The 12,070-nt window shown below is 44.8% G+C and overlaps 1 protein-coding gene across 7 annotated transcripts in view; it reads right to left on the reverse strand.

Moving 5' to 3' along the window:
• Nucleotides 1-12,070, reverse strand: part of LOC121671299 (LIM domain containing preferred translocation partner in lipoma) — a 333,806-nt gene that overhangs the window by 211,287 nt on the left and 110,449 nt on the right. For all 7 annotated transcript variants that reach the window (XM_042042722.1, XM_042042721.1, XM_042042717.1 and 4 more), the window contains one exon: nt 5,555-5,756. In XM_042042722.1, coding sequence (XP_041898656.1) covers nt 5,555-5,747 — 193 coding nt within the window. In that variant the 5' untranslated portion in view covers nt 5,748-5,756. The remainder of the gene's footprint in view (nt 1-5,554; nt 5,757-12,070) is intronic.

Consider the following 12,070-nt stretch of genomic DNA (forward strand, 5'->3'; position numbering starts at 1 on the left):
CCACAACAGAGCCTTGCCCTGGAGCTGGTCCTGCTTATTTGCCTTGTCTCATGAATCACTAGCCCACTTCTCCAACCAAGGTAAATGGAAGGAGATGTTTTTTAAAAAAAAGTAATTAAAACCTCAAAGACCTTCACATGAGACCTGTTGTTCACCCTATCAGAAAGGTGCCCAAGGAAAGGAAGGAGAAGAGAGGAGCTTGCTTTGAGTCTCATCCCTTCATTTAGTTTCCATTATTAAATCCATATTAACTGTTTCTGCAAATACTATATTCACCAAGGATGGCAATTACAAGGAAAGACATCAGCACTAACAAATACTGAATTTAGAAGTACCCAAGAGCATAAACTAAAATGGCTAATTTTGTAAAGCATGTCCTGAGAGCCCCAGAGTGTGACAGAGAAGCACCTCCAAGCACTGGGCAGCCCCCCAAAAGGAGTGACTGCCCTGTGAGGGTGCTGCCTGCACATCCCTTTCTGACCAGGGCTGGCACTGCAGCATCTCATTCTGTCTCAGGCAGACTGAGAAAAACACACAGTCCTGTTCACACGAACAAAAGACATTGCAAGAATATGACAGATTTGGTTTTTTCGGAGTGGAAAGAGTCATCTTTGCAGGAGCAGGAGACCTCCTGGGAGCCATGCAATGATCTGCACTTCCCAGTAGGCAAGGATGGACTCATATCCTTCCCCACTGCCATGAAATCATCCTTCAAGTGACTGCACACAGTGGCAGAGGAGGTGTATTCAATCCCCAAGGAGCTGCCCTAGTACTCACAAATGCTGGGCTGGAAAGCCCAACCCTGCAATCCAGCTGAGCCTCCCCAGCTCACCACCACTGTGCTCCACCTGTTTCAGAAGAGTCTTCTTTCTGCTGGCCTCACAGAGCTTTATTTGCAGGCAAGGCAGAAAGGCAAAGGGGAAAGGACTTTCGTGGTTACCAAAACAAGATTCAAACCAAAAGGATCCAAACCAAAAGGCAACTCACACTGCCAAGTTTGTCACTCACTGCTCCCAAGTCATCCAGTGGCCCTGACTCAGACTTTTCTGAGCACCTCTGACTGACGACAGATTTTTACATGTTTCTGAAGACCCTGATTCTGGCCTTACAACCCCCAGTGCCACCCCAGCAGCACCAGCCCCATGGCAGCAGGCACAGAGCCAGCAGATCAGCTATCATCAACCTCACCCCACACCAGATGCCTCCTTAGTCTGCCTCGCAGGGTGAGGCCTCATTTTCTAGAACTAAGGCAAAAATGGAATTTGCTTCATTTGCAAGCTATAAATCCTTCCATCTTCCTGAGCCCAGCATCGATGGGAACACCTGTGTGGCAGTGTTTCCCTAAGGCTCCAGCTCTGCTGAAGATGCCGAAATACCATTTTAAGTTTAAAAGCTGGAGAGCAGGAGAGAAGCAAGGGGCAGGGAAGGGAGGAAGGGCAACCACAGAAAGGTGTGGATTGGAAAGACCTTGAAAAATAATCCAATCCAAAGCCCCTGCCATCAGCTAGGATATCTTCCACTAGATCAGGTCCCCTGTCCAACCTGACCCTGAGCACTTTAAACAATGGGGCACCCAATGCTTTTAAAGGAAACAAAATTAATACCAACCCCTCAGAAAAAAGATACTAGTTTCTTTAAGAGATTTTCCGTGTAGGACAAAACCCATTGTGCACACTGCTGGGCAGGGTCTGCTGAGGAAAAGAGGGAGGGGGCAGGAAACACCAAACACATGAGCATGGAGAAAGAAGCCAAATATATAAGAAGCAGACTGTCAGGACCCATGGCTGGTTGATACCTCATCCATCTCAGGACTCATCTTCTCCCAGCATGAAGAGAAGATGCTCTTAAACTTCAAACACATCTAGCTCCATCCAAGGACCACCCCTGACCCCAGTTAAACTCTTAAGAGCTATGGCTCAGATGTCTGGACATCAAATTTTGATTTCCAGCCTAATTCCTCAGCAGCTACACTTCCTCCCCATGCACAATTGTTCACCTTGTAGATAAAGATCTTCCCCAAGCTTGAACAGCTCTCCTCTCTCTGTGGGGTAAATACAGAGTTCTCCAAGATGATGAGCACCAGCACCTCCCAGGAACTGTGGTGCTCACACCTCCCAGGATCAGGCAAGGTTAATCCCCTGCAAACCATCACAGTGGGGAGTGGAAGCACTAAGCCCTCCAGGAACCCAGCTCAGACCACAGCAGGCATTTGTAGGACCTATAAAAACAGGCTGTGCCTGCCTCTTGGGCTGGCTGCATGGCAGAGACCTGTGCAGAATGCTAAGCAGAGCTGTGGTCTTATTGATGATGATGATCATTACTTTTACCACTACTGCAGTCATACCCAGGGGCCCCCAAACAGATCCCTGCAAGAGCAAGGCATGGTCTCTGCTTTGATGAGTTGATAAATCTGGTCCAAAACAAGCTGAGCAACTCAGCGTGGCAAACAGCAAGAAGGGGGGCTAGCAGCACCAGGAAAATTGCAACTTCACTGGTCTAAACACATGCCTTGAGTGCTTCAAATCACAGTAAAATGCTTCTGGTTTATAAAATGTTGGCTGTTGCCACTTCACTTTTTTTCAGTCATGTAACCATTTCTAACTTCTGTTAAAGTTCCATTAAGTAGCTTTTAATCAGCACCTTCTAGCTGAGTTTTATGCAGGTGTCAGGAAATAAAAAATAAAATCGAAGTCAAGGTGAGACCAAGGAAATGCTTTGGTGGGAGATGGGAGGGAGAGGGGGGTACACACAGTACCTGCTTCATGGCCTGTCACTCCAGTGTCTTTTCCCTCTACTTTTAATACAATCAAGAAATAAAAACACAAATGTGATCAGGTGGACAGACCCTCTACGTGCAAGCAACATACCCACAAAATAATAAGAAGAACCACAAGGCCAGAGGATTCATATTCCTAAACATTAAAAGCAATCAGGTGAAGCAATTACCAGGAACAGATTTTGCCAGTCTCCCAGAGAGATTCCAGATACTACAAAGGCTGCAGGGAGCCAAATCCAGTGACACTGCTGGGGCAGGCAAGGCTGTGATGAGCACAGCCACTCCCTGACCCACAACAGCCCCAGGACAGCCCTTCCCCAGAGCAGTGCTGTTGCTCCCACTCATCTCCAGCAGAAGGATGCATGGGAAGCCCATGTGCCTCCAGATAAGCAGCTGTGGCAGGGTAGGAGGGATGAAAACACACCAGGGTGCAAGGGGATGCTGCTGCTCCCCTACCTACAGACTCGCAGCTAACCAGATGGGAAAGACCTGTATCCAACAGAGGACAAATTTAGGCAGAATGATAGTGCCCCTGTAAAGCAGGGAACCAGTGGGGCTTGGAGTCATCTCCCAGGCTTAATTATTGCTGCAAAAATCAGGGAGGTCATGAAAAAAAAAAATTAGGGAGCCTGGAGGCGTGAAGGGAGCCATAGAAAGTGAATGAATGAAGCACATCGAGCAAAAAATTTCTCACTGTCCCCTCATCCCTTGCCTGCCAGATCCCAGAAGACTCACGTTCTCAGGGTTGTATATGGATGGGCAGTGGCTTTGCACGGGCTGCTGACAGCGACCAGCAGTGTGTCACCTTCTGAAAGTGGATTAGTTTAAGCTGCAGGCATGTTGTCACTCCACTAAGCCCATCCCTGACCAGGTCTTGGCCAACCCTGAGCCCTTCCAGCCCTGTCAGATAATGATGTGATCTCTAAAAGCCCAGCATCAGACAAGGCAAGGGACTTGCACTGACCAAGCCCCCTGGGAGCTCCCAACTGTCTCCTGGTTTCCAGCCCAGGTACTCTGGGTCACATGAGAAACGTTTGAATGTCTTGTGTCCCCTTGTCAGCCTGCAGTGCCTGCTCTGCTCTTTGGGAAAACCTCCTTCCCCAAATGGCAAGCACAATTTTTTTAGAAGGTGGTAATGTTCCTGAGTCACATACAATCAGACCTACAATCACTAAAGCACTGACAATTAAGACATACTGACCTTTTTCACACAAAAAATACTGACTGATCAGGAACGGATTTCCTAGGAAAAAAGGGTCATTTTCCATTATTATTTTTAATTGCAAGAGAATTAGAAAAATAAGAATTTCCACTTGACTTGAAGGTGACATTTTCTTTGCATTTGAGAAATGGATTATTTTTTACTTTTTAAATTCCAAATGTCTTTCTCTTCCTATTTCTCACTAAGTTTTGTTACTGAAGGCAGCAGAACAGGTGCATATGACTTCGCTTTTCCCCCTCCAACACATTTTCTTTTTTCGTTCTGAATTCTCCGAAGTTAGAGCGGCAGAGGAAGAAAAACCAAAATACTCATCAGGCTTTTCCAACTTTCCTATAAAATGTCCTTAGCTTTAGAAAATCACTCAAGTGTAGGATTTAATATGCTGCTTTGTTTTTCTTCTCTTTTCCATTACTCTGTAGTCTTCCTGAAAATGCATACACTTTCAAAAGATAGAGCAGAAAGAGGAAAACATATACAGGTGATATTTATCTCATTGTGCTCAACACAAAAGAGGAAAAAGTGGTGAAGGAACAATGTAGAGCATCCAAAACCAGATATAAAAGCTGGTTTGTCAATTTTCTTGAACACAACTGAACTTCTCTTTGGAGAAAGGTTGGAGAGGAGGAGGGGAAGAACTTCCCCCCATTTCTACCTACAGTAAATCACTAGGGATAGAAATGTCATGCTCTGCCAAGACAGCTACCACTCTCTCCTAAAATCCTTGGCCTTCACCTTGTTTCTGCTGCAGCTCCATCACAAACTCTCCATTGTCAGCCAGGGGCATCCCAGGTGCTCCCAGCCACGCACTCCTGCTACTGGGAACTCCCTCCCTCCATGTGTCCACGAGCCAGGAACCCAAATCCCACTCTTGTTGCTCAACTACATCGAGAGACGAGGACTTTCACAGCAAGAAGTAAAGGAAGGCTGATACACAGTGACTGGCAGGCTTTTGTCTTGCTGACATAACAGCTCCAGAGGCCATTGCAATGGTCATGGAAACATCCTCTCAATTATTTCATATTCAAGAGTGTTCCATAGTAGAGGGAAAGAACAAAAGTAAAACAATTTAGCCAGCAGACTGGGGAAGAAACACTTCAAGACTCATTGGCCAAACTTATGCCCTACCACCTCCAATTATACTCCTATTCCCACAGATAAATCCCTTGTTTGTAAAGCATTCCCACTGTGCTGGGGTAAAAGAACCAATACCGAAAAGGGTTGTTTGAGCCCAAGCTCCTTGAATCATCATGTACCAGCAGGGACCAAACAAGCAAAACCCCTTGAAAAGTACCAGTCTTGGACATAGGACATCTGCTTTCAATTAAAACCAAGAAAGATCTGTCCTCGTGCCCTCTCCCAGCCCTGCACCTCTCAGGGGAGTAACTAACCAGAGCAAGGGCAGGAGATACCTTCACATTCTTCTTGATTTGAATGATCTGAAAAAGAGAGGCTCCCACAAACTCACCAACAAAGAACAAATCAAGAACAGCCTGTGTTAGCAGTCAGTTCCTCTGAACTAGGCAGTTGTGGTTCCTTCCTAAAAAATAAATACTCACCATCACCTCCTGGTTGCTTGTATGGGTTGTACTTTGGTTTGGGGGCAACCACAGGCGCAAACTTCTTTGGGGTCTGCTGGGTGGACACGGAGATGCTGGGAGTCCCAAAGGTGTGTGTGGTCTCCATCCTTGCAGTAACATGACCAACAGGCTCGTTGGTACTCTTGGGTGGCAACCAGGACGGGTGGGACATGATTCAGGTCTGAGAGGAGACACAAAGAGAGTCACTTGTACATTAGGAATTTAGGCTGGGGAAATAACAGTTGCAATCCTGCTATTTTGCTGGTTTATGAAACCAAACCTACAAAAGCCTTTAAAATATGTTTAACTGGTGCATGCTTAACTTTAAACACGTTGTTCCTAATGTATAGAACTTTAGATATAAACTTGTCTTTCTCTCCCCAGCAGGTCAGAATTACTGATCAGGTTATTGTTGCTACCTGCAGAAATCACTGCTATTTCCCTCTTCAAACCAGAGCAGAGATAGGCTGATACCCTGAAGCAGCCCATCAATCCCACCCTGCATTCAGCACAGTAGGGGTGTATTTGCCTTTCCCTGTTAGGCCTTTTTGAGTACATTAATGTACAACAGTGCAGGTGCTCTGGGGACAGGTCTAGTCACAGATAGGCAGACACACTTTCAAAATACATTTTTAGCACTTTTTCACATGTCATTTAGGACCCCATGCCCCAGTGATTTTCATTCAGACTTTTAAGAAAACAGATTTCAAAAGCAGCTAACCATTCTTGATGCCTCCATTTCTGAATGCCCAGCTTAAGACATTTTAAAAGCATGTCAATCTTGAAAAAATGCCAGAATCTCATAACTGCTGACAACCAGGCTCCTTTTAGACATTTTGACTTGTGTAACAAAAAACAGAGGCAGCCCAAATTATTACTTATTTATGAAAATTTTGGCTTTAGCCTCTTAAAAGCCTACATCTCTTTTGAGAACTGGGTTCACATGCTGCTGAAAACATTGCCTACAAAAAACCTGTTCATTGCAATAAACAAGTGCTTTTCACCCCACACAAACCACACTCGCTGGGTAGCGATGATGGTCCTACTGTACCATCAGATGGTCCTATGGAGCTGGATTTGAGATGTGATGGAGAAATTAAGACCCCACACAGACGAAAGTTAATGCTAATTCTGGAGCTCTTGAGCACCCTGTCACTTCTGCCCATGCACTGCTTTGGTGTCAGAACCCCTTAAGTCTACCAAAACCAGCAGGTATCTGTGACCCAATCAGGAAAGATTTGATTTGATCATGGAAGAGGATCAGTACAAGACATAGGATCAAGGTCTCAACACGGTAGTGCAAGGCCAGCACCTCCAGCTAAGAGCAATGCTAAAACTGATGGATATACATGTGTGCTTATTCCAACCAGTAATTTACTTCAGGAAACAGTTTCCTGCTTGAGGAGTAATTTCTACTTGAAGCCCCAGTGTCTGACCCAACACTATGAGGTAGACAATTTTTGGTCATCTTCCGCCTCCATCACTCCTTGCATGAGAGAGGAACTGCCAAACATCAGTCCCAACACTTTTGTCTCTTCCTGGTCATGCAGTCAGACTGTTTGACATGCAGACAGTGGTTTCACAATTCCTACCACTAGGAAGTGAGCCTGCTGCACTAGGAATTGAATACCAGTGAAGGGAAGCCACTGAAGCTGGCTAGAAATGAGGCAGCCAGGAACATGGCAGGAGCGGCCCGGAGATGTATCCAAGGCTGAGCTGCAAGGACACAACTTTCCTCCCTTACAGGCCTGCTGTCCAACACTACAGTAAGAGTGCAGAGCATCATTCTGAAAGCAAGAAGTGAAAGGCAGGTCCTCCCCACAGGGTTGGAGAGGAAACCAGTCATAGTGGGTGGGGGCCAAGGGCACAGGAACCACGGTCCCACCGCCTGGTACTTCCCATTACCAAGGCCAGGCCTGATGGACCTGGAAAACAACCGTCACTCCAGCAGTAGATTCACCTACACTGCTGTCTCTTCCTCCTCCATCCTTCAAAACTGTAAAAGCAGCAATAAAACTCAGGCAACTATCTAGGTTTTAAGAGCAGAAAGCAATGAGGGCAGTCAGTCTTAAGAGCTAAACAGGACAAGTCTGCACTTTGCAGAGTTATTACATCCAAAGATGACTGTACCTTACCCATCGCTAAAAGCATCCTGGAGTTTAATTCTGACAGGTTTTCAGCCTCTGGCTTGACATCTCATATAAAAGAGATGGATTTCATCCTGCTGCAATGGAGCACCCTCAGACCCTGGACAGTGCCTCCATACTGATTCAAAGCAAAAGAAAAACAAAATCCCAGTACTGACTAGATTATAACCATTCCTGTTCTGGAATGTTCCTTAACCACCCCCCAGGCAGCATGCCTCGGTCCCACTGAACTCTCATGGTCTGCTAGGCTGATGACAGGGATGTGTTGTGTGATGCACAAACCAAGAACGTCTGCTTCAGTAGCCAGGTTGCACAGCACTGAGGACGGCTGAAGACAATGAGAGAATTTCAATGAAAGAGCTTAAAAAGCAGCCTGCTCCCATGGACAGCTTGGGAGCAGGGAGACCACACTGCTGTAACTCAGCTGCTGACTGTAAGCTGGCACACAGCTCCCTCTCGGCTAACCTCTAACGCCTTTGTTTTGGCCATGGTGGTATTTTCTAATTGTTTCCCCATTAGCCTTTTCTCTTCCTCTTTCTCCCCGTCTCATTTTCTGTTATGCATTTACTGCAACTCGTTTTTGCTATCTGTGCCCTGACAGTGTTTTCAGCAAGTTCCCTTTTCCTCATCTGTTCCAGCCCCAGCTCCCCAGCGTCAATTAAATTTAGCCTAACTACTCTGCAAGATCATAGAAAAAGAAAATAAATTCATTTATTTTTAAAAGCTGAAGCTAAACTTCTGGGTTTGCTATTATTTTCCCTCCTTTTTGTCAGCTGGTAGAAGGCCAAACACAAGGAAGAACGTAAGGGACAGTGGTCTGCAGACAGGCACAGCCCCCGCCTCTCAGCAGCCTTCTCCACGGTGGAACACCCTGGCTAATTCAGACAAAGCCATCAGTGCCCTCTCCATTCACTGCAATACTGCCTGGTTTTCCATCAGAAGCTTCTTTGGAGCAGAACATTTTGTGATGTGGACAAGTAATCAAAACAGCACAGGAGAACTTGGGCCTATAACTAATTCTCTTACTCTAAACTTACTCTTACATATGTCACTGCCTGTGAGTCATTGTGGTGCCATCACCTGCCACGCTCCCACAGCCATCCTTGGCCAGCTGTAATTCACAGCTCCGTTCCTGGTCTGACTGCTACAAAAGCTTTTCCTGTGACTCCTTACTCACTGACCACTCTGGCATTACCCCCTTCCCAAATTCACTGCCTCATCCCCCACCAAAAAAACCCTTAAATCTTCTTTATGCCACTGCTTTGAAAGCCTCTCATTGACCATCTGAACCATCACCAACTACTGCTCCACAAAGCTTTTCCTGAGCTGAAGAATATCTGTTATAAAGCACATGTAGCCTCAGCTGAAACAATGCAAGTGTTGGAGAACCCAACACAGCATAAGGTAAATTGTGTGGACAAGCAATTAAGCACCATAATTACATCTTCTCCTTTATGTCTGGCTTAAAATTTAGCTAGCTCCACCTCCAACCATTGCATTTTGTTTTGCTCCTGTCATCTGCATTACAGACTTGCCTCTCTTCCTTATGCAGATCCTTTCAGAATGCAGCCAGATCATTACTTAAATCGAACGAAAACATTTAAATTAAGTATCAATTAAGCTCCCTGTAAAGGACAGCTTTCTCTTGATTCTTTCATGCATGTTTACTCTGAACTGTCTTCAATTTTCCAGCTACCTCTTCTGAAATGGTAGCTGACAGTGTAAGGCCATTTTTAAGAATAGTAACTTAAAATAGAAGAGGTAAAATGATTACTAATATCAAAAACAAAAACCTGACTGAAATCAGCTGTGGATGCCTGAGATTCTGTTATCCTTCCTTCCTTGGAAGCATTAGTCATCACCCACTTTTGGAGGCAGAGGATAAGACCAGACTAACCATGATAAATAGCATTAAGAGCAAAGAGTGAAATCACACTGCATAAATAAGGCAAACAGTGTGCTCTGGTTCTATCATTAGGACGATCTTAATGCTGTAAGTTCAGAAAATTCTAACCATGAAAGAATACACCACAGCAGAGGAACTGCAATCCACGAATCCCAAGCTGAGACCGCATTATCTAAAAATGTCAGACCAGGAATATCAATAGCAGATAATACCATGCAGTAATAACAGCCTGACAAAATTTTTTCATTGCCTTTTTCTTTTTTCAAATGTGTGGGCATAAGAGCTTGTTTTTGCTTTTAATTACAGGATGCCATTCACCTTTGAGAAGCAAAGGTAAAACACTGAGGGTTCCAAGTCAATTTATCTTTACATCTGATAAGCAGTGGAAGGGTAGAGTACCAATTTGTCTACTTTTGAAATTGTTAGTACATTCATCTCTGAGACATGCTGGCTTTTCTGTGATTAGACTGTACCCAAATAAATCTTCATTTCATTTTCATATTTGTAACATGGACCAAATACTCCCTGGATGTTGATGGACTTCGCCAAGACAGAAGATTTTGTCCCTGAGTTAATTAAGCTAATGCTTTGTAGTGGGTAGCAACAGTATTTAACAAAAAATGAGCAACAACCGTCTGTGCTTCCAGACTGTCTGCTCTGTCTTCCATCCCACGCCTTCCTAAATTCACTGGCTTCGTGTAGGTCTATGATGTTCTTAGTATCACCCATGCACAGTGAACCATCACTCCTAAGGCCAAAAGATTGACCAGATATGGGGAATTAGGACCTTGTTTGTTGACAGTAGATGTGACTGAAAGCTGTGTTGGGGCTTTTCTCTGAAACACAATAAAAGCATCACCTTCCCTTGATAACTCAAGTTCGTCTCAAAGTGTAGAAAGGCAGACTGCATCCTCCCCACTCTCCCTTCTCTTCCATCCATGTAAAAGAACTCAAAGAGAAAACTTTTGACTTTACATCACTTCATCACCTTCAAAATGAATTTTAAAATCAGCTGTAGAACTAAACCAAGGGGACACCCTTCGCCCTGCAAAAATCATGCCACCCATTGTCCCCTTCTGATAGAAGTGTAACCTACATCTCTGGATGTCTCTCCTCTAAGCCGATTTGTCTTCATTTTTCTGCCTGAAATTCCCCAAATTGCAAACCTCAAATGCCCTGCTAAAATACAGTTCTTTGCTTTGTCCTCATCACCTCCAGTCCTCTAATTAGTCAAATGCAGTGACTGAGGCTGACCAGAGAGATTTGCTCTTTACGAACTCCCAAAGCCGCTTGTTTTTCTTGGCACTGTTCCCCTCTGAAGGTTAAATGAATTTATATCTTCATTTATGGCGCATGATCTCTAGCCATGAAGCTCTCCTACTTCTTGTGGCCTTCAAAAGAGGGTATAATGTCAAAATTCGAGTCTCATTAAAGGTCTTTAACCAAACACAGTAAGTGCCATAGGTACTTATAAACTCAGTAGCAGCTCTCCTGGGATGCCCTTCCCATATGGTACTACTTATTCTCATCAATTTTACATCATATGGCAAATTATGTGATTTGGGGAATTGGGAGCCCTTTGGAACTCCCTTAATCATTGCTGATCTGCACAACATCTCTCCGAATTTAACTCCTGCAATATTAGCCAGTCCAATAAAGCTCCTCCCTCAACCCCTCCCCCCCCCCCCAAGCAGCAAATTGACTCCGGACCTTCATCACGAAGCTTCAGGAACAACTCCGAGCACTGGGAATCCTGTGCATGGTGCTGATGTGGCCTCTACCACCAGTGAGCAGTGAAGCCCTAAGAAGAGTCAACTGAGCCACCAAGAGACACTGAGAAGTGATGAAGAGGAATGGAAAACACTATCCCCCTCCAGTGACTGCCTTCCTGACCCTAAGCAAACTTGATGCACGTGGACTCCGAGTCCTTGCAGCAAAACATCTCCGCAGGATCAGGCTTCTTTGCCTGCACCCATTCTACATAGTTTATGGACACTTCCTAATGCTTTGCTGTAGTCTTTCACAGCAGTTATCAGCTGGAGCAAGTTTAACTCTGCCTCTTCCTCTCAGATTCATAGTTTATTTTGATTGCCTGGATAAGGCAAGGTTTTGTATCTTCATCCCAATTCCCTCAAAGTAAAATAAATAAGTAAATGAAATCAAAGTCACTTCTTCAGTTAAACAGGACTGAGAGCATTCACCTATTTCCTGCTGTGGGACATCACTAATGTAATCAGAGGAATTAAAGGAGAAAGAAACCTAGTTAGAGCACTGATGAATTATTCCTCGAAGAATATAGTCTGGTAATATTTCATTCTGGCTTTAACAGCTTCAATCAAACTTCCATGGGATCCTCTAGAAGACCTGACTTAAATTCAAAGTGCACCCTGGTTTGAGTAAGGGGTTGGCCCAGATGACCTCCAGAGATCCCTTGAGGAATCA

The sequence above is a fragment of the Corvus kubaryi genome, unplaced genomic scaffold, assembly GCF_017639235.1.
Source record: "Corvus kubaryi isolate FWS band 111438036 unplaced genomic scaffold, C.kubaryi_AGA036_p1.0 37397, whole genome shotgun sequence".
Classification (NCBI taxonomy): domain Eukaryota; kingdom Metazoa; phylum Chordata; class Aves; order Passeriformes; family Corvidae; genus Corvus; species Corvus kubaryi.